This window comes from Centroberyx affinis, unplaced genomic scaffold (assembly GCF_046629955.1).
Source record: "Centroberyx affinis isolate AG114_WGS23_722 - 3 ecotype Tasmania unplaced genomic scaffold, CSIRO-AGI_Caff_v1 ptg007379l_1, whole genome shotgun sequence".
Classification (NCBI taxonomy): domain Eukaryota; kingdom Metazoa; phylum Chordata; class Actinopteri; order Beryciformes; family Berycidae; genus Centroberyx; species Centroberyx affinis.
Genome location: NW_027283722.1, coordinates 392,263 through 414,803, shown reverse-complemented (window position 1 = coordinate 414,803; position 22,541 = coordinate 392,263). Strand labels below are relative to the sequence as shown.

General features: G+C 41.4%; 2 protein-coding genes across 9 annotated transcripts; one reads left to right on the top strand and one right to left on the bottom strand.

The window, feature by feature from the left end:
• The first annotated feature begins 49 nt into the window (after positions 1-49).
• git2a (G protein-coupled receptor kinase interacting ArfGAP 2a) lies at positions 50-17,752 on the top strand. Of its 8 annotated transcripts, none has more exons than XM_071513668.1 (20): positions 50-765; positions 4,052-4,185; positions 4,631-4,743; positions 4,886-4,991; positions 5,106-5,192; positions 5,325-5,455; positions 5,571-5,665; positions 6,126-6,171; positions 6,671-6,722; positions 6,834-6,906; positions 7,090-7,187; positions 7,387-7,498; positions 7,609-7,751; positions 7,919-8,068; positions 10,621-10,869; positions 14,035-14,117; positions 14,301-14,492; positions 14,744-14,878; positions 15,661-15,724; positions 16,132-17,752. In XM_071513668.1, exons 1-20 carry the CDS (start codon positions 714-716, stop codon positions 16,342-16,344), a joined length of 2,328 nt encoding a protein of 775 aa, XP_071369769.1. In that variant the 5' UTR covers positions 50-713; the 3' UTR covers positions 16,345-17,752. The 8 variants fall into 8 exon arrangements, with proteins under 8 accessions (XP_071369769.1, XP_071369771.1, XP_071369770.1 ...); XM_071513670.1 differs by lacking the exon at positions 14,744-14,878 and adding an exon at positions 11,982-12,071 and having other exon boundaries at positions 14,307-14,492; XM_071513669.1 differs by lacking the exon at positions 14,744-14,878 and adding an exon at positions 11,982-12,071.
• Positions 17,748-22,296, bottom strand: tchp (trichoplein, keratin filament binding). Its single transcript, XM_071513678.1, has 13 exons — positions 22,163-22,296; positions 21,590-21,786; positions 20,918-21,128; positions 20,761-20,817; positions 20,340-20,408; positions 19,740-19,913; positions 19,541-19,653; positions 19,383-19,449; positions 19,110-19,282; positions 18,940-19,021; positions 18,643-18,828; positions 18,190-18,333; positions 17,748-18,010 (listed from the first exon to the last, which is right to left on the bottom strand). Exons 2-13 carry the CDS (start codon positions 21,778-21,780, stop codon positions 17,978-17,980), a joined length of 1,500 nt encoding a protein of 499 aa, XP_071369779.1. The 5' UTR covers positions 21,781-21,786; positions 22,163-22,296; the 3' UTR covers positions 17,748-17,977.
• Positions 22,297-22,541: the final 245 nt, after the last annotated feature.

Sequence of the window (22,541 nt, the reverse complement as noted above, 5' to 3'; positions counted from 1 at the left end):
CGCTGACACAAAGTGTTGTTCAAACACAACCATAGCCCCGTTGACACATCCTTAGGGTGGGTTTGATTCAATGACCCAGTGGATTATTTGTTTTTGTTATTTTTACGTCGACAAATGGGGCAGTGGTATTGATGTGGCAATGGTATTATAAATATAAAGGGGTATTATAAAGCTATTTGGCTAATGACAATCCAATATACATAGTCTCATTTTGTAAGCATCAAACATATTCAGTCTGTCCGTGTTATGACGGGAGATGAATCGAACTCACCCTATACAATGTCCGTAAATGGGTTTCTGAATACCGCCCGTTGTGTAGAGCAGCAAGCCGCCGTTACAGTCGCAGCTGCCGCTGGGTATGCTCTTGCTCTGTGTAGCCCTGCTGCAGTCTACCAGAGTGAAGAGTAAACTGCTTAGGGGAGACAGACTAGTTAGCTTGTCAGGTGCTACTTGCTAAGTCAGCTAACTTGTTGGCAAGCAGCATTTGTACCATACTCCTGTTGGATATTAACGTTACAACGCTAACGTTAGCTATAACGACAAGGTTAACAATAGTTAACTTAAAGTAGCAGGTCGTTGTTTGGATTGGAAGTAATTAGCTAGCTCTAGCTAACGCGGAAGGCACCCCTACAGAGTAATCAATGATTAGCTGAATATACATACTATTCGATCCATTTCTGACCTTTTAATAGGCCTTTCTTCCTGAGCAAAGGATGTCTAAACGCCTACGAAATAGTGAGGTCTGTGCGGATTGCAGTGTTCCAGGTAAGTGTCGACTACAACTCCATCCACCCTGCAGTCTTTGCTCTTTTAGCCTTTTAGCCGTCATTTATCCACTACTGGTCCTAGCCTACTTAGCCAAACCATTGACTTTACACTTTCGGCTCAAATCAGATTATCAGTGCTGGCCGACGCTGCTCGCTTGGTACGTATTGATACAAGTTCTGTATTATTGTTTTGGCGTAAACGAAGAGAAGTTGTTCTTGGTGTTGTTGACAGGTAATGTTATAGCTGCCGGGATGAGAATGTAATCAGAGCGCAACCAGTTATCTTGCTTATAACTGTTTCCTTGCAGTTTGGCTTGCTTCAAATCAGACAGCATTTTTGATGATGGATCAGTACAGTTATACAGTTTTGCTGGCTCACGTATCATTGAGGATCTTTATCTGTCAAACCTCATTAAAGAAGAGCAGAATTTTCCCTGACCATATTGAAAATATATAATGAAAAAACATTCAAAAAAAAGAAGAAAAAAACTTGGATCAGCAGGATATGGCACTGTAAGTCTGAGATCTCCATCCTGTCTGTGAATTAGAACTGGGATGGGTGCATCTCTCCTCAAAAAAAAAAGTTGAGTTAGACTGATACAGTGGTACAGTAGGTAGTTTAAGTGTTTCCCTTCATGGTACTTTTTGTACACCGCACAATTATATTGGTAGTAACTGAAAGGCATAGCCCAAGTTTGTGGTGTCAAGCTTTCAAGGTACTTTCACAAACTCAATGCGAATGACTGAATCAACTTTGTTGATTTGAGGTAGAGATAGGGCTTTGGTTTGATATTATTTTTCTACTGATGCTGACTTTGACTTTGACATTTATTTAAAAAAATAGTCTTTGTGGTGTCTTTGAAGATGTATTGGTGAGAAGATGATTTAAACAATTCACATTTTATGCCTTCTAAAATCAGATTGGAATATCAGATCAGGCCAATCACAGTATCACAGGATGTGTAGTGATTGGCAGTGGATTGATTGGAGAGCCACGTCTCTAGATAGAACCCTAGAAACCACTTACTACTGGGTTCTATTATACACAAATTCACATCAGAGCAATAGAATTGGCATCTTCTGTCTGAACTAAGGCATGTTTGTCTTAAATAGCATTGGGGACAACAGAATGATGCAATTGAGCTCGGACAAAGACACATTTCAGTGAAAGCTGAGCAGTTCAAAGTTGCATTGTGTCTGAGGTTCTTTGCAAAACGTCCCTTTTATACAGAAATGACGTGATGTTTTGCAGCTAGCACAGGAAGCAAAACAGGATGCTGAATGAATTGAATGCATGCTTTGAATGCAGAGGAGATTTTTTTTTCTATTGTTGAGCTTTAGATGTGCCACATTTAACTCTTACTTCATAGCCTGTAATGCTCAGCAAAAATGGTTGAACAATTTAGATCATTATGTGTAAAAAAAACAATACAATAATATTTTTTACGCACAATAACAATCAAGCAATAAGATGACAACTATGCTAAATACATTTCAGTATCACCCTCAGCGCTGCCTTGTCTCTCTGATCGTTTCACTCAAATTAGTTAAGCCCCCAGGTCTCCTCACCAGCTGGCCTGGACTGCCCTTCCATTCCACTGTTGCCAGTTGTTGGGTGTGAATATTTTTAGAGTTTCTAGATCTGCTATTAATTTTAGCAGCACTTGTTGAGGAAAGGGTGAAGGAGGCATGTGGCCAGCTTGTCAGCACTCAGTTCTGAGTGGAGAGTTAGGAGCAGACTCTCAGAACCGGGCACCAGGTGCCAGAATCTGACCAGCAACCCCTGCAGCTGTTCCTCCCACACCTCAGCTGCCGCTAAGGAGGCTTCTCAAACCTCACTGTGTCAGCCACTCAGTCTGTTTATCTTCCATTCTGTTGGTTATCTGAGTCTCATGTGAATTTATTTGTGGTCTTACTCCCATCTTGGATGTTTGCTATCAGAAGAGTCTCTGTGTAGACTAATAGCATAACTCAGACCGTCATATTAAACAAAGTGTGTTAAAAAGGTCAAGGTTAAGTAAACATATTTGTGTATTTTGGTCACAGAGCCTATAACTACACTGTATCACAATCACAAGGGTAGGAAATACCTAAATATGCAGCACAAAAAACTTCTTGATAGCGTTCGTCTGTTATTTTTATGATGTTTTGAAAGAGGAAGCTGTTGAATTACTCAACAATAAGGTTTAGGTTCTTGGCGCCTTTAAACCCCCATATATAGAACTGTTTGTCTCTACTTCCCCTTGCCTTTACACGCTGCTTGACTTCACCACTAGTCCAAATCTAGAGAGCTGGGGTCAGAGAAAGACCTTAAAAGCTAACTATTATGCCTACTATTATTACTGCCCACAGAGGAGGGGTAGGCTTGCTACATATGGCATGAGTCTATATGTGTCCTGAAAGCTTCCTGTAGGCATGTTATGATAATAATAGGCTTAATAATGGTCTATATGATAATATAATAGGCTATGTGTGCCCAAGGCTGTGTTCACTGTTCATGTTACATTAACCCGAATACTGTTTCCTTTATCTGCAGTGATCTGAGCTGGGCACTTCAGGCAGAGAGGGTCTAAGGGCAAATCTGTGATAGATGTCCTCTATAAGTTTGTGAGGCCACAAGATTGAATTTGCTCGGGGTTGAGCTTGCAGCTGAGTAAAAAGAGAAGTGAGATGCTAAGGCCAGCATGTCAGAGATTTGAATAATGAGAATAATGAGTGTGTGAACAGAGGAGAAGCTGTGATGACTTGTGATACATTTCTAACTGATTTATGGACTCAAAGCTCAGGCTGTTTGCAGATGAAGCCAGAGTTTATCAAACCTGTGGGAGCCGGGTGGCATAGTACCCACCAAGCAATTTTACATTGATGAGCCGTTTAAAAGACTAGACATCTAGGCTAAAATGAGGCTGCATATGGTTTAAAAGTGAAAGTTAAGTAACATCTACATCTTAGACCACATTATCTGGGGTAAATGGCAAAAATAGAGCATTATATTGTACTTCTGGTGCATTTTTTTTTATATTTACGATATTTACAGCTCTTTATGCATTGTTAAAATTACATTACATTGCCAAAAAGATCCTGGGTGATATGAGAGCTAAAGCAGAGACATGATGTTGAATTGACGTCTAGTGCTCAGTGGGTTGTGTGCTAATTATCCTTTAAACTAGCCTACATCTCAAATCAGTTGTCTCTTTCTAAATGAACAAAATTAGCACTTGTGATTCAACAGTTAGATTGATGTGTCATGATTTTTCCTTTTGTTGTTGTCTCTTCCCTCTCAGAACCTCGCTGGGCCTCTGTGAACAGGGGCGTGTTGATTTGTGATGAGTGCTGTAGTGTTCATCGAAGTCTGGGCAGACACAGCTCCCAAGTCCGTCACCTGACACACACACCGTGGCCTCCTACACAGCTACAAGTAATAACCCCACACAGGACAAGTCTGTCCTTTCTGGTGGAAAGCTACAGTTCATTACATCTTCTGCTGTGTATTTATTATCTGTTTTTGTATTGCAAGACTGCTCAGAGGTAGAACCCACTCTGCTGGAATGTCTCGATTTTGAGATCAGATCTTTATCCTTGCACACAATCAAGTGCAGTCATAGTTCTGCCTTAGCTGTATCTTGTGAATCTGCAGGCCTTTATCTTTGCTCAGTAGACAACAGTGGTACATCAGAGCACACACTCTACTCGTTGTCTAAGCTAGGCTATTTTTACCCAACAACACTGACTCTTCAGAGGTCTATTGATTTGTCCCAATATAGAAAGTGTTTGTATTGGTAGGGGATCGTTCACAGCCAGTCAGCGGTCTGCAGTCTAAATCAGTGGGGCACATTTTAATGGTTTCTTTTTTTTTCACTCAGATGGTTCAGACGTTATACGGCAATGGTGCAAATTCAATATGGGAGCACTCTCTTCTGGACCCTGCGTCTGTGATGAGTGGAAAGCGCAAGGCCAACCCTCAGGACAAATTACAGTGAGTCATAATTGTTTGACTAGATGTTCATGTTAAATTGCTAAACAGAAAATTGATTGTTGAACATTTGATCTTAATATATGCCTTTGGCTCATTACTCTTCTTTCTGTTTGACCCTCTGTGTTCCATGCTGTCTCTAAAGTCCAAACAAAACAGAATTCATAAAGGCTAAATATCAAATGCTAGCATTTGTCCATCGCATGCCTTGCCGAGAGGATGACAGCTCGACAGCCAAGGATTTAAGCAAGGTGAGGAGAAACGGCTGCTCACTGACATTATGGGAAAACTGAAAGATGTTTTTGAGCAATGCTTTGTTTTAAATATGCAGTTTGTAGTAATTGTTGTTGATTTTTCTCTCCCAGCAACTTCACTCAAGTGTACGCACTGGGAATCTTGAGACTTGCCTGAGGTTGCTGTCCCTGGGAGCCCAAGCTAATTTTTTTCACCCCGTAAGATACACCCACTGTTTTTACAGTGTTTCGACACCCACTGTTTTTACAACCTGCATTTTTGTCTTTAGATTGACTCTTCTGTTGATTTTAGTTTTCATGTTTTGCTTTGTTTTTCAACCCCTCCTGAAGGAAAAGGGGAACACCCCGCTGCATGTGGCTGCAAAGGCAGGTCAGGTATCTCAGGCAGAGCTGCTGACTGTTTACGGGGCAGATCCTGGAGCTCCTGACAGCAGTGGCAAAACTCCCATTGACTATGCAAGGTTGGCTACCTGCAGTTTTTTTAAGTCTTAAATCAATCTAACATGAGATATTATGGTCCTGTAATTTCACCCATGAAGTTTTAAATAAAGCTTTTGTTAATGTGTGTCTTCTTAGGCAAGCTGGCCACCACGACCTGGCGGATAGACTGGTGGAGATTCAGTATGAACTAACTGATCGATTGGCATTCTATCTGTGTGGAAGAAAGCCAGGTATGCAAGGAGAGACATCAGCAATTCAAAGGACTCTGTGCTTAACATGAAATGGCCCAAACAAAATTTGCATGTAATTGTAAGTGTTTGTTTAGCCTGCTTGGAGTAATAGATGGTTGGGATGTTCCACAGACAGTTTTGCAGGAAGTATTCGAGAGTCAGTTTGGGATACTTCACTGTGATAGACAACTTAGCTGAAGGTATCTGAGCTGTCCTGATGTGGTAAACCCCACCCATCTGGTAATCCAAGCAGTAAAAACAATGCTAAGGCTTATTTCTGCATGATCTGCACATAATTTTACAAACCATAATACCTTCTTGATTCTTACATATAAAGCTCATGGTAGTTAATTTGCTTAATAACTGGTGATTATGTATCAAAATCATGCTGAATCAGAAGTGTTAATAATCATAATGATGTAGGTGTAGTCATCCATTGTATCCTCATCGTTCCTTTCAGATCATAAAAACGGCCAGCACTTCATTGTTCCACAAATGGCTGACAGGTAAGAAGGCACCTAGAGTAAGTCAACATGATCTAAGTCAGTGAACTGTCTTTTGAATGTGCTTTAGTGGATGATTTCAACTTGAACCGACCCCGACAACGCTGCAGTGAGGCTGTGCTGCAGTTGTTTATGGTTGTATTCTTGCTCTGAGGCCTGTTCTGACACGCTTTGGGCTCGCTGCAGCATCCATTATCTGTTTGAGAGGAAACAGACCCGCTGAAGTAGTTCGCATACCCCACCCAGCAGCTCTGTAATTGTTGCAAATGGTTAACATGTAATTTCAACCCTCTCTCAACTTTTAATAATTGTGCAATCAGAGCAGTGTATTATAGCAGAACTAGCATTGCTCTTCTTCAAATCAAATGAGACATTTTATCTTCTTTTATTGCTCTCTTTTGATGGATAAGGAACATGTAAGTATTAATCACAACAAAGTGTGCATTATATTGACCTCACTTTTCAGAAGCATATGCTTATGAGAGTTATTCTCTGTTTGTAGCAGTATAGATTTATCAGAACTGGCAAAGGCAGCAAAGAAGAAACTACAGTCTGTAAGTATCATTGCAGTGTTTGATTTAAAGCTTTGAATGTACTGAACTTGTTATGTTTTTTCCTCTGCTGACTCATGTCTGACCATGTCTGAATCATTGATTTTAATACAGCTCAGTAATCACTTATTTGAGGAGCTGGCCATGGATGTGTACGATGAGGTGGACAGAAGAGAGACGGATGCTGGTAATGCAGTTATCCAGTAAAATATGTGTTTTGTTATATGTTTCATGGTCTTGTGAGAACACATTTATAGTGGCCTCTCTTCATTGATACATTAAAGCTACCAGTGGTGTTGCAGCCATGTTACTCAGCCCAATGCTTATCTCTGAGACAATGTTGATCTTATTCATATCCTATTATTTGTAGTATGGTTAGCTACACAGAATCACAGCACCCTAGTGACGGAGACGACTGTGGTGCCTTTCCTTCCTGTGAATCCAGAGTATTCATCAACACGAAACCAGGCAAGTCAGCCATACAGAACCCGCTCTGGTCAAGGCTTGACTGTCAAACTGCATCAGCATTACTTCAGCTTTATTTTAAGAAAATTCTTCCCTTGTGTTTGTTTGTTTCCTATTTGGCACATATTCACTTTGAAGTTTGATCAGATACACCATGAGTTGAGGTGACTATTTATTTATTTGTTAATTTTGTCTAATTTAGGGACGCCAGAAACTTGCAAGATTCAATGCACATGAATTTGCGACTCTTGTGATTGACATACTAAGTGATGCTAAACGCAGACAGCAAGGGAATTCAATAGCCAGTCCCAAAGGTCAGTATCTAATTGTTACTTTATTCAAAGGGTTTATGAACACCGGAAATTTGCTGCTTGTCGATTTACTACTGAGATATGTATTCTACTCTGCATTTCCTTGATTCCAGATAATGTTGAACTTATCCTGAAAAGTGTGGGTGTCAGGCATGGAAGTGATTGCCAGGACAATGACCAGCCTGACTACGATAGCGTGGCTTCTGATGAAGATACAGATCAAGAACTGCCCTCAAGCAAAGGAGATAGGACCAAGGTAATGGGGCACCCTTTTTACAAATTAAGACCCACAAGTGCAAAGCCCTCAATGGCTGAAATGTCCCATCAAAACAGACATTTACTCACAGTCATAACAGTTATTGTGAATGTCTTCCACATGTCTTTACTGTTTTTATTTTTATTTTTTACTTCTCTTTCCAACAGAGCCTGGACTCTGACCTCTCAGATGGACCTATTACTATGCAGGAGTTCTTGGACGTGAAAAACGCACTCTCTGCCTCTGAAGCCAAGATCCAGCAGCTCATGAAAGTCAACAACAACCTGAGTGATGAGTTGAGGCTGATGCAGAAAAAGGTATCCCCTGCGCTCCACCAATAACATCGCTAACACCGGGGGCCGGACTGAGGGGGGGCCACAGCGGTCAGCAGAGCTCCTCTCCTGTCCGGTGTGATCGCCCTCTGGTGTGGAAGCCCAGCCTGTTATAATGAGGGCCGAGCTACCTGACTGGGAATGCTCTGTAAGGCAAGGCTGCTATGACACCCTGCTGGTCCACCCTCTGTTTTGGCCAGCATGTTTCATTTCAAAGCTTGAATGGTAGCTGGAGAAAGTTTTTTTTATTTTTGTATTTTTTTTTTTTTTTTTTTTGTGAAGAAGACATGCACTCTTGCTCCAGTTAATAATGAGAAACAATTTAATCTCCATTCTATGTAGAAAATAATTAGAGTAAAAGCCATGCTATCTCATGTTACTAACAAGCATGTTTTAATAATAAGCATGAAGTAACCTAACAGTGGTTTTCATCTCTACATAGTCTATAGTGACTAACACAAATTGTATGCGTGAACCTTTCTTCATCATTCACAGTTCACCACATAGAATGTCTTCGGAGGGTTTTCACCTTTCTTGAGGGTGTTAGAAAACGCAGTACATGGTTCTGTTGTTTGCCATGTATTTTAAAAGGTACTGTCACTCCAACTGTTAACTTAAACTACCGATTTAGAGAAGTTGACTTTCGAGTCTTCCCTCTTACTCATGAAAAAGCTGTTACATTTAAGTTTTTCTTTAAAGATTTTTAGGTTTGAAATTCTGCACAAATGTATGGATTATGCTTCAATTTAGCAACCTATAGCTTGCTAGATGGCAACTAGTTCAAATTCCCCTTTTTTTTTTGGGCCCCAGAGGTTGTCATCTGTTCGTCATCCATGCGATAAGCACCTTACAGCTACATGCTTTGTTAAATTGATGAGGTTCAAGTTTTGTTTTGATTTTTTTTTTTCCTGTGTTAAAATGGCTTTGATTTGGCTGTTTGGAAGCAATATGCAGATAATTTGTCTCTGTAAGACTATTGGTTGCATATGAGAGGTCTTTCTGGCACTCCTCTATAGTGGACATACAATACAGTATGTGATTTAGCTGTGTGGGGTGGCATTGTCTTAAGTTACAGTTGAATAGATTACTATCAAAGACCACATTCAACTGGACAGTATCTTGAAATCAAAAACAAGGGTGGGTCGGATGAAACAGAACACACTGCCAAGTGCACCATTGACTGTCATGAGATATTGTGAAGGACAGGTGTACACCATTCTGTAAATGCAATTCTCTTCCCTGCTTAAACTCAAGTCCATGAGCAGATTGTTCATTCAGTAATATTTCAAAGCACATTATTCAAAAACAGTTGGAGTCTGAATTATCAGCATATGATTAAGATAGTCATTTTCATCTGTTACTTAGGTAAAAAATAAAAAGTGTATTAAAATTATTTAAGTTATGCTTTTAAAGTGACACGATAACACTGGAGTCAATGAGGCTTTACCAAACCTTTACGTCAGTCAACCATTAAGGCAGAGGTTAGTGACCAAAGCATACTGGCAGCTGGAGAGTTTTACCTGCCCTCTTCCTGAACAGTATGCAAGACCCTTCGCTGTCTGTGCATTGGATTGCAACTAGTTGCATCAGATCAGGCCAGTCTTTCTTCACTCATACTGTTGTATCCCTATCAAAAACCTCTTGATTTTCTTTATTCCTGAATGGCTCTAATACTCTCATAATTCTCATGTGTCCGTCTTTCTGTAGCTACATCTTTGACTTACACCTGCACCTGTGTTGCTTACCTGTGCAACAACCTTTCGCTTGCTTACTTCTTGCTTCGCGTTTTTGAATTGAAGAGAAAATCCACCCTAAAATAGAATTCATATGTTATTCCTTCCTGTTATTTTTAGGCAGTTCAGTGGAGACTTTTTTTTTTTTTTTTTTTTTTTTACATTAACCTGTCTCTACTATAGCTAGTGAAGACTCTTGGTGGTGCCATCAAGAAACAACATCTGGAGCTGTTCCAGTAACAATCACAGGGAAACCAACTTTGTGGCCATGGTGGCAACACACAAGAAGATTTTTATGGGAATATGTACTTAACGTTTATAACTATTAATACTATGATAAAGTATATCTCATAAGCTCAAGCAAGCATTTGATAAGCCCAAAGCTATGAGCCATAAGTTGGTCTCCAATTCAATGTTGTTGAAGCAGCTTCAGGTTTTGTATCTTGGTGACATATAAGAGCCTTGGATCCCTAGTTTCCAACTTTGTGAGACTCCCATTGGTATCCACAAATATTGTTTAAACCGTCTGTATCATGGGAATAACATGAATTCTCAGGGTAGATTCTCACTTTAAGTTCTCTAATGTGTGATGCCCACATACACTTATTCAGGCCAGGTCACAGCATTGGCAGAATTCGTTTAGTATGCTGACAGCTGCAGACTGTCAAACCGTAATGTGAATATTTAGAGGAATCATGGGATGAAAGCTAAGATAGAATGATCAGAGAATAGAAATCAGAGCAGGAAACAAAGCTTGCTTTGCTGAGAGCACCTCTTAGTGTATTGCTGACCCGTCTCTTCCAGCTGCAATCTCTGCAAAGCGAGAACACCTCTCTCAGGCGGCAGGTCACAACCAATATCTATCAGATCCCCAGCGGTTCAGACTACCCCGACCCCTCCAGCCCCTCAGCCCTGAAACGCCGGCAGTCTGCGCGGGCCAGTCGGCCCATGTCTATGTATGAGACTGGCTCAGGCCTGAAGCCCTATCTCCCTAAGGGGGAAACTCCCTACCCAGAGGAGGGTATCCCCACCCTGCAACCCTTCCCACCTCATGTAAGTAAGACCTGCACCTTGCATTCCTTTGCCTTTTCTTCTCCACCTTTCCACTTCCAAGACTTTCCCTCATGTGTCTTCACCCTGTCTGCAAACCTTTCTTTCCTGTTTTTTTTTTTATTTCCTTAGTAATTTGCTACTGGGTAGCTCTTTTTCTGGTTCCTGAGACAGTCATCAGAAAGCGCAATGCCATTCATATAGACACACAGCTAGTCGCATCCCATCTTGTCCAATTTTAATACTTGGACTCTCATACGGCCATTCTCCATACATCTGGTGTTTCCTGGAGTGCTGCTTGTTTGTCGGACTGAATTTAGTTATATAATAAGGCTAATGAGGAGCTGCTGTTTTGAGCATGAGCTAATTATGATATACTTTGAAGGTTTGTACTGTATGTCATGTCGATAAAGCATTAAACCTTCCATACAAATACTCTGTGTTTTTGTACTGCATGACAAACTCACAAGATCATTTTATCCTCTCATCCCTTTGCATTCTCTCTTCAGTTCAAATAAAGGCACTTATGCTTAGGGTCCTGATTACATTTGGGTCTGTCAAACAAAATTTCAGTAAATTTCTATGGATGACTCCCAGGTTCTACAGTGACATTTTTTCCAGGAGCGTATGTGCTCAAAAAGGCAAAAGTTAATGAGTTCAGGGAATAAATGTGGGAGCATAATCTGAAAAAAACAGTTGAACGTGCCATCACTATATTCGATGCACATGTGCTTTTTAAGTTTTCTATGTAGCATGAATTTATATCTAGCACATACTAGTTAAATAATAGCACTGTAGAACCCTGGAGCTCCTTTATGGTTATTGCTCAGATTTTTATTCTTTTCAAATTCTTTCAAAATCAATTTTTAATATACCTAATTCAGCCATAGCAGTCATGCTTTAATAGATGGGCTGCTTGAGGACACTTGTGCCTAAGGACTTAACATTATCTAACTATCTCATTCATCACACATCAATTTTTCTTTTTGTTTTTTTAAGAAATCATTTTAGTGTTCACAGCACTGTTGTGAGCAGTGCCTCACTGTTCCTTGTGAGCACTTTGTCATCATTTTTTACTCTGTCTCCTTAAAATGTGATTTGAACCCTGTCTTTAGACGGAAAGGGGCGCTTTTGTGACCACCTCTTCATCCCTCCCCTCATTTCCATCCACCCTGTCTTGGTCGAAGGACGAAAGTGCTCAAAAGGTTAAGTACCTCCTCACTTGGTCCGCACCTCGTGAGGCGCAGCAAGTCCACTTGGGAGCCCTTTGCCTTTTCCTCCTCTCCCTCCTCTTCCTCCTCCTTCACCTTCCTCCCTCTGTCCCCCATACGCTGCTCCTTCCCCACCCTACTGCATGAGCCGACAACCCTCCACAGGCTGCCCTCACCACCCAATACCCGTCTTCATCAGCATCATCCTCATCGTGCCACTACACATGTAGAATTGTCTGCAAAAGTCGAGCAGAGAAGCGCACTTGTCAGGATGTGTCACCTGCTAATTTTAATGCTTATTTTCTTTCCCTCAGAAGCCTGTGTAATGGCTGATATGAAAACCTAACGTCTTTTGATCTTAAATTGGGTTTAGAAGGTTGTTAGGGGTGTTAAAGGGTTTGTTATGTTACATTTGTTACTTTAACATTTGTTAAAGGGTTTGTTACATTCTTATAATGCTAAACCAAACACCTGTCTGTCATAAGAATTTGGAATTTGTTTTTAAAATGTATTTTCTATACCTCGTTTGTTGAAATTTATCATGTTTTTCATATCAAAAGTTCTTGCGCCTATGTTACTCCCATTCCAATACTAAGAGAGAGCTTTTTCCCTGTCTCTAACCAACACTTCATTTTGCACAGTGAGCTTCAAACAGCATGCTCTCACTTCCTCCAGTAACAGCCAAACACTGCGGTCATCCAGGAGTCGCTCACCGTCTAAACAGATTGATCTCTAGTGACGGCAGGACAAAGACATATCAAAATGAGCCTATTTTCTGCCATGTATTGTTTGATGTGAGTTTGTGTGCAGCATTGCATCTTGTACTGCATACAAGAGGAGGATTTTGTTTGAACCCTTTTGGACTTATATTGAAAGGGTATGTACACTGCTGTTCGGTATGTGGCTTGAGTGCACTTCTTGTTTGTCTCTGCTTCCCCTTTAGAAACGCAACTCTGAGTCTGATAGTGTATCTGCATAAAGCTCTCAATATGCAGTGTAAATCTAATAAGATCACAGCGAGCCTCATCTAGTGTGAGGATTAGTCATTTCTATTTTGTGCAATACACTTAAATAGTTCCGTCGTCGCCCTGCTTGTCTCTTAGACTGGTGTGATTTAGGCTTATTCCTGAATTCATCTGAGCCCTGACTTACTATCCTCAAATTATGACTCTCATGGGTCTACTTCCCTTCAGTTCGGAGACAGAGTAAAGTCAATGCGTCATGGTTCTGATGTAATTCCAACTCATTTGTGTTCATGAATGTTTCTACCCAAGCGTTGCTGACTTTATTAATCCTGGCAGCATACAGTAAGCCTCAGAAATTGGATAAAGCTGCAGAGTTTGCTTATTTTGTTCAAATCCTGCTCACTGGTTGACAGTTGTGTTTATTGTCATCCATGAATCCGTCCGTCTTTCAGGAGTTCAAAGGGTTTCATACACAAAGCGACATAGTGTGCCGTTCAGTCTGTGATGGTCCCAGCCATTCTATTGATCCAGTATGATTTGTGTCCCATTATGTTCAAGCAGTTCAGGTCAATTTCAAACAAGTCCTCAGTAGTGATTATTGCATAGTGCCGGGTATAAACTACTTGAACCCTGGATAATCTCTCTTTACTAACACTGACAATCAAGTTTTAAAAGCTTCAAGTTGATTCTGTACTCTGGCTTCATGGCTTTATTGGCTTGTTTCATGCAAAGTCGTCTGCATTGCTTTTACTTGTTTATATTCAAATTTGTAAGTTTGTTGTTGGTAACACTGCAAACAGAAGGTGTACATTTACAATATATGTGTAACTGTTCCTTGTCACAGTGAACGTTTGCTTATTGCTATGAATGGACACTTTGCATTGAAATTGTGATTACAACATACTCTTATCTGTTTCCGGTTTGCATTGTCAATGCCATCAAACATTTTGAGATGCATTTTTATCAGGCTCTTTCTTCTCCTTTCCCTCTAGGCTTCGAAGTTCGAGAAGCAGAGCAGCATGCCCGACAGTGACTATGACAATACATTCAATGACTCGGAGATGGATGACTCAGGGTAAGGGCGTCCCCCAGAGTTAGGCTTTGTGACACTTGCCCAAGTGAAAAAAAAAGACATTCTCTTCTAAACTGTGCTTGCCTGACTCACAATTGGTTTTCAAGTCAAATTAAGTGCTATTTTGTCTTTAAAGTACAGTGGGCAAGGCGTAGAGACTAAAATCATGTGTATTTCCTTGTGCAGATTGAGCAGGAGAGGCAGGCTGAGGAGCAGTGGCTGGCTGGGGGAGGGCAGCTCCATCCCCGAGCTGGACGATCTGGAGCTGGAGTCAGACCCCACGCTTCCCAGCACAGAGGACGTCATCCGCAAGACCGAGCAGATCACCAAGAATATCCAAGAGCTTCTGCGGGCTGCTCAGGAGAACAAACACGACAGGTCAGCATCTACAGGGAGAAGGAACTTTCTCTATCAGTTCATCATCTTTTTTACTTTCACTTCCTTGCTTCTCATTTACACCCTTAGTTCCCCTTAATTTTGTCATTTTCCTCTGTTGTAATATTTAGCGGTGTTTATCTCCTATTATTTCCCCTTTGTTTCTGTTATCTTCACTCCTTCCCCCTCATTCTACTTCTACTCCGGTGTTATGTTGTTTTGGTGTTGTGGTCCCTGCCCCTCGCTCCTGTGAGCAGACCATGTGAGCGTGAAGGCGTGCGTCGGCTCAGGCACAGCCTGGGATGTTTCAGCACTCTGGTGCCTTGGGCTGAGAAGGCCTCCCCTCCCCTTCAGCCGCTCAGCCTCCGGTCCCCTGACCCTTCCTCCTGGTACTCTGGCCTCTGTCCCTGCCTCCCAGGCACAGTTTTTTTTCTCTCCCTCACACACACATTTTCTATCTCACCTTTCCTCTTCTGCCTCACCTACTGACAGCCTGGCTCTCTTTTTCTGTGACGTGCTGCCGAAGGCTTGCCCAAAAAGTGTTGTGTCTTAAAGCATCCAGTTTCATACTTACCTGCCCTTATTATCTTTATTTTTCACTGCAAACACTGTGACTTCAAATCTGCTGTGGTTAGTTGATTTGTAGAGTAGTATCTTGCTTTATAGTGTTTTTGATGTAGTTATAAGCCAAGTTGTTCAATGTTTGGTGTTTTTATAGCCATAATTTTTTAATAGAAAACATTAGTGTTATATAATAATAGTGCATTGTACTTTTGATTAACCTTAAATCCTGTAGTTTGCTAATATTAATAGTAGCACAGTTCTGTAGTCCTGAGGTTGGATTATGGCACTAACACTGGCAAGGTTTGGGGTTTGCTAAAAAATATGGTGCTGTAAGGTGCTTTGGATAAGTGTCTATCAAATAGCGCGTTAAGCTACTCAGTGTTAACCTGGAGCTGAAGTTAATAATGCATGGTGTGTTATGAGTTATAAATAATATATTATTTTGTGATTAACTTGCACGCAAAATATTTTTGGCTTGTTTAAAAAGGTGACTTTTTATATCCAAGCATAAACAATCAACTTTACATTTTATACAGAATGTTAAACGGAATCGGATGAAGATGACGTGAATATTTCAGCCTCACTGACACCTGTCTTCTCCCCACAGCTTCATACCCTGCTCAGAAAGAATACATGTGGCTGTAACAGAAATGGCCGCCCTCTTTCCCAAGGTAAAAAAGCTAGCTGGTACATTTTGTTGTAGTTTGTATTTTGAAGTTATTGAAATATTGCTTATCATAATGTTATAAATGACCAAATTTCAAGGTGTAAATAACTTTTGTTGTGCCAGTCCCAGGTTAACTTTTTTTTAATATATTTATCTACTCAGAGTGCACAGTCCACTCGTTTTAAATATATTTTCTTTAGTGTATTCATTTGGGAATTTGGAAGAGATTAGACAGTAGGGCAGACAAAGGAAAACAGATTCTGGCTGGATTCAGTCCTAGGCCAGCAGAGGTCCATGTGTTTCCAAAGTATTTGGGCTTATCCGCTACCGTATCTCTGGGCACAGAGCAGTTGACTTCTGAACAGACTTTTCCCATCAGTGTTCAAATGTTTTGTTGTCCTTCCTCTGCAGAAGCCGCGCTCAGAGACTGTGAGAGGCTCGCTGCGCCTGCTGACCTCCAGTGCCTACCGGCTGCAGAGTGAATGCAGGAAGGCCGTGCCCTCGGAGGGAGGCCCGGGGCCGGACATGCAGCTGGTCACCCAGCAGGTCATCCAATGTGCTTATGACATTGCCAAGGCAGCCAAGCAGCTTGTCACCATTACCACAAAGGAGAACACCAACTAACAGCACTTACACAAGGCTGCAAAAGCCAATAGCATCTCAGTTTTGTTCTTATATTTTTTAACAAATTTTCTGTCGTTTTTCGTATTTGTGGTATATGCATGAGTTCTTTTTTTAATTTAATAATGATATAAAAAATAACAAGTATTCACAATATTTGAAGCCAACATTGGACAAAGCCTGAATGTCATTTATGGGAAAGAGTCAGCGACATAACTTAGGGACACCTGGTTTGTTCTAACAATGCAATTTCTGTTGAGCAAAAGTAATACGTTTACAAAATCACATATAGACTACATGCAGTGGCTATCTGATCCTGGGAAATTTAATGATTTCTTGATTACTCTTTACTTTTTAGTCTCCCTTAGTTACCATTAATTTTTAATCAGTCCATAATGTAAATACCTTCCATTCAGAATGGAAGGAATTACCGTAAATACTCTGTGACTATGTGTACAGTATATCCATTAGATGATGTTGGTTAACATGATCAGTCCAAAGCCAGACATGGATGCTAGGAAAGCCATAAAAAAAGTAATGAATCCATTGTCATGAAATGCTAATGCCAACACCTTTGGAGCTAAAGCTGAAGCTTCCCCTCATTTATTGCACTGTGCAAACATTAGCATTCTGTAAAGATGAATCTTCAAAAGAATTTGACCGTTTAATTAACTTCCATTAAATGTGGGGAACTTCGTTGATGCACATTTTGTAGCCCTGCAATACCAATGTTTGTCGCATAGAAAAGCTATTTATATGGTTTGTCCCCTGTCCAAGTGTAATCCTGTCTGCAATGCACTTATTGCAGCTATTTATGTATGCCCATTTGTCAAGTCAGTGAATGCAAATAACACTTGTTCAGGGGCCAAATTATGTTCTTCACCAGCAAGATGTTCTTGTATTAAGTTATATTGATTTGGTGTGTTTCTAAGAGGCTAGACACTGCACTGTGTTATGCGGTCTTGTGTGCTATAGCAGTGTTGGTGATGTTGCAAGATATTTAGAGCTAATAATCATATGTCTGTCCGTGTGTTTTGTGCTCTGTTCTGTTGCTGCTAGATTTGTATTTAATGTGCAACGTATGGGATAGAACTATAGATGTCTCCTGTATAATTGTGCAACCCAAGGTTCATCCTCAACATGTGGTTCAGAGTTCATTGTCAAACTTGAAATCTGATCAAGGTAATGTCCCTCTCTGTACTTGAATGGAGTCCAGAGATGTATGTCATGCAGCTGTTATAGCTGCACTGGGGAAAAATAATTATTTTCTAAATAAACTTAATTTATAACTATAACCTGTTGTCGTAGTTTTCCATGTTTTGTATTTATCTGTCGTGTTTCATATTCACTGTATGGCCTTAATATAAAAAATGACTTGATTTGGACAGATTTATTAAAAACAGTCTACAAATAAAGCATACAAAAGATTACTGTCCTACAAAAGCTCTATGATTGCAAAACTTTACAATAGTGTTTTTCTAAATATGCAACAGCATTAAATTAGCAACATCAAGTTGGCTTACATATGGCCTCAGAACCTAATTGAATGATAAGCGTCTTTAAAAGACTTTAAAGCTAATTACATACAAAAATATACATCTGATGATTGTGCGTTGATTTCAGACTTGCAGAGTCCTCATGTCCAGGCTGATCGGGGTCTGCTGTGAATCTGAAAGGGAGACAGAACAAGCATGTGATATCTGAACATTAAAAAGAGAAAGTAAGGTGAAATCAAGCAGTATAATGTTTCCATAGATCACAGCCTGCCACACATTTACTAGCGTTTTGGGTCTTGGAATATAAACATTGACTCTCATCTCTCATTCATAGCTTGATTTTATCTTGTACCTTTTCCTGGTGGCCTTGCTTGGCCATTCTCTGTGTCTCCAGCCTCAGCTCCTCCTCCTGGAATCGAAGGGCCTCCCTCTCCTCCTCCTCCTCTTGCTCTATCCTGTGCTGCTCCTCCCACTTCTCTTGGTGCCGCTGCTCCACCTACAGTAAATATATGTAAACAACATCAGCTCTGTTTTATTTCGAAGATTGGAAAGTAAATACTAACGTGTCAAAAATGTTCTGTGGTTCTGGGGAGGTGCTGTGCTGTGGAGAGAGTTCGGGTGTGCCTGAGAATTTACTTCAATTAATAATTGATCAATGAATAATTTTTTAATTCAATGAAGAATTGATCAATGAATAATTTTGGTGCGTGAACATTCTTACTTTTGCCCATATGTGTTGCAGCAATACAAACATGGAGAACCACTCCAATACCTGACAAGATATGAGAAGTAGCCATGTGCCAACCTGAGCATTTATCTCTTGCATGCGAGCTGTTCTGTGGCCCTCCTCCTGCTCCCTCTCCTGCAGTCTGGCCTCCCTCTCCAGCTCCAGCTCCTGGATCAGCTCTTCCCGTCTCTTCAGGGACTCCTCCTGAGCCTCGCGGTTCTGCTGCATCTTAAGCTCCAGCTGCTGCTGTCTCCCCATAAGAACCTTTCAGAGGAACAGAGAGGAGTTCAGTCATATGTTTTGACTTACCTTCAAATCAGGTTTCAAGTATGTTTTTGTCAGCCCCAAAACCCTTGACTCCCGAGGCCACTTCACCTCATGCATGAGCCGCTCTCTGGCTTTCCTCTCCTTCTCCCACTCTGCCTCCCGTTTCTCCCATACGCGTTGGGCTTCTTCTCTGAATGGATAAGACACAATGGCTTGTATCTGAAGAGAAGCAGAGGTCCCTGCCTCAAAGTCAGACCTTACTGAATCCTGGGGCTTACCTGTATAGAATGTCAAACTCAGCCTCCCTCTCCCTCTCTAACTGAAGTTGCTCCTCAATCACAAGTTTCATCCAGGCAGCGTCAGCTACGGCTCTTTCCCTTCGCGCGCTCTCCGCTCTCCTGTCCTCCTGCTCTCCCTCCAGCATGGCTGCCAGGATCTTACGGTCGGCCTCCTGGTGGGGACAGAGGCATTCAAGAAAGGCGTCAAATCCAGAGAAGCTGGATCTCATAGTGAATAATACGCTGTAGTAACAACAGGTCAAGTGGACTCACCAGCTCCTCCTGCACTTGCTGGGCTCTCCTCTTCAGCTGAGCGCGGTACTGACGGATCAAGAAATGCCTGAAGGAACAACAGCTCAGTGAACATGTAGCCTTATGTGACGTATTTGTCTAATTTCTGAACAGTTACCCCCAGAGAGAGCTTCCCTTACCCCATCTCAGATTTCTTCCTCCTTTCCTCCACCTTTCTCCTCTCCTCTTCTATCCTCTCCAGCTCCCAGTGCTGGGCCAGCAGAGTCTCTTGCTCCTTCTTTAGACGATTGGCCTGAAACGGAGAGAAAAAACTGCGTCAACATCACATGTGCCATACCATTTTCCACAGCAGAAATAATTTGTCCAAGATCTGTATACCTCTTGTTCCCTCAGCTTCAGTTCTTCCATCTGTTGACAAAGTTCTTCTGCTCTCTTATGGTCCTCTTCTTTCTTCTTCTCCTGCGCCTGCTTCATCCTCTCCAGGGCGTCTTTTCGAGTCCTTTCGTACTCATTTTCAAAACGTCTCTCCTCTTCCCGCTCTGCCGCTTCATGCTGCATGTTTTGAGAGATGGGTTACTTCTGTGTCTAAACTGTCTCAATAATGTACCATGCTGTAAGGATTAATCTGAGCAGATTTCACCCTTGATACTGTGCTCACAGATTAAATTAGTACCTTTTAATTAAATATTAATTCATTACATAATGAATTACTTAAGTAAAAGAATGATACCAAAATGTTTTGACTTGTGTGTCCTAGGTGTCATTGCTGGCTTGATGAAGAGTTGACACTTTGGACTATTGCAGGGCTATAAGTTTTCCCCACAACTGGGTTTCAATAAAATTGAGTATATTAGCCCAAGTCAAAGGACAAAGGACCTACAGGTCAAAAATGCTGTTATTATCCTTAAAAAGTTATTCAACAACTATTATTAGCTGAACAGCTTTGACTGACAGGTAGCTATGATATGAATTTCCTACCTGTTTTTTCTCAGATATCTGCTCCTGCCATTGGCCGACAACATGATCTTTATGTAACGCTGACTCGACCTGTGGACAGAGTTGTGACACAGACGAGACAGAGATACTGATGAACCTGACCCAAGCGGAAGGGATACCAGAATATTTTATACTCTGAAGTCAATGCAGGACTCGGGTTAACAGAAAGTCATGGAATATCTGCATCACACGCCCTATTGGTTTCCAGATCAAGTGGACGTCTTGACAAAAAGTGTCTGTTTTCTCTACTTACGTACAGACTCTACAGACGTACCAGACAGTCACTAGATTCCGTCGCAGTTTGACATCTGAGGCCATTTATCTCTTCATCTCAACACTCAGACTTTGCAGTAAGAGGTCTGGCAACTCATTACATTTGCATTAATAGTTTACACTTAGCTACCTTTCGCAGCTCTGGGTTGTTTTTCTTCCAGTGCTCCTTCAGCAGCTCTTGTGCAAGCTAGGTGTATAACACAGAAACAACAAGCATTATACATTGGCAGCAGTGCACCATGATGCGTTATTGAAAAAGAAATATGCAAATAATTCAATGAAACTACCTTTTTCCTTCTCTCCTCTCTTGCTGAACGAAGCTCCTCAGTTTTCTGCACCAACTGACTCGCCAGGGTGCTGCTGTCAGGAAGCACGTCCCGGAGCTCAGCCTCCAACTGGTCCCGCTCCTCTTGAAGCATGGCCCTGAGCCGAGTCCTGCGCTGCTCCAGACTCACCCTCTTCTCCTCCTCCGCTCTCTGTTTATGGTACGCTGACATACTGACACAACAGAGGAAATGGACACTAACTGTCTTTCTCTGGGTTGTTTGGCTGCCACTTACTGCTGAAGCAACAGAACAACAGGGTGGGAGAAAGTACTACTAGATAATCTACGCCCAGTGTCTTTTTGAATGCAGGCAAAATTCACTCACAGAAATCTATGTAATGCTACACATATTTCTCAAGTTCTTTGTTAAATAATTTGGGTAAGTCAAGTCAGGTTCATTTATTGATATAGCTGTTCATCACAAGCATGTCTCAAAGGACTTTACAGAGAATGAGCCTACCTAGATCTAACTAATCAACAATCAATCACAACAAAATGATGTCATACATTGTGCAGCAAAATCAAACACAAGGAAGCAAAACAAAGCGCGAGACAGAATAGCATGTTGAAGAGACATAACAAGCCTATCCAACCTACATGCAGTACATAGACAGTCCAAGTCTGTCTGCATTACCTCTGCTGATGGGACTGATGGGAGCTCCACACGGACTGCTTGTGGCTGCGCACACTCTGTTCCCTGAAGTATTGTGAATGCAGCTCCCACTGCTGCCGACAACGGGCCTCCTGCTCCCGCTGCCGCGCCATCTGTCTGGCCAGGACACGGGACCGGCTGGGCCCGTGCGCGGAAACGGTTGGTAGAGCCATTGGTCTCTAGATTCACGGGGGCACACACACACACACACACACACACGACCTGGTCACGCAGTAAATAATGATAGGTCTACCTCCTCGCGACAGTTAAGGCAGCTAAGTTAACGCTGTCTAACATAGGCTACGTAAGCCAGGACGACGCTTGCCGTTCTCTCATACAAAAAAGAAACAAAATGCCATGTATCAGGGTAATGTTAACCCTTTATTATCTACCTGTTATCTAGCTTGATTACACACGCGTCGTTGTTGACCACGTAACGTTAGCTAAAGACAAACTGAGAGAGAAAAATCAAAACAATATTAGCCAGCAGTGTCAACGTTAGATCCTTCACTAGCCAGCAAATTACTTTTATTGCCCGAAATAGCAGCTACTTACCCTTGCAGTATTACTCTTTAATTGTAATGCGTTATCTTGAAGCTAGATAGAAACAGTCAAGGTTTTGTAGAAAATAAAACTCTCCTTCCTTTCGTATGCTAGTTATCCATAGTTACCACCCCACTTCCTAGTTACTCTAACGCTACGGGATAAGGTAAGGGTCAAATTGGCTAATGGCTGAAAACGCAAACTGTATAGCTTTCGTGCTCATGAACAATCTGACGATACTCAACACCTCTCGCGACACACTGCAGGGTCTGAGAGCGAGTCTAGTGAATAACTAAAATGGGATTACTGTCAACCTATCCCATTATAACCTGGTCATTACTCAAAAAATAAAATAAAAAATAGGCTATCTCACCCTCTAGGATGACACGTT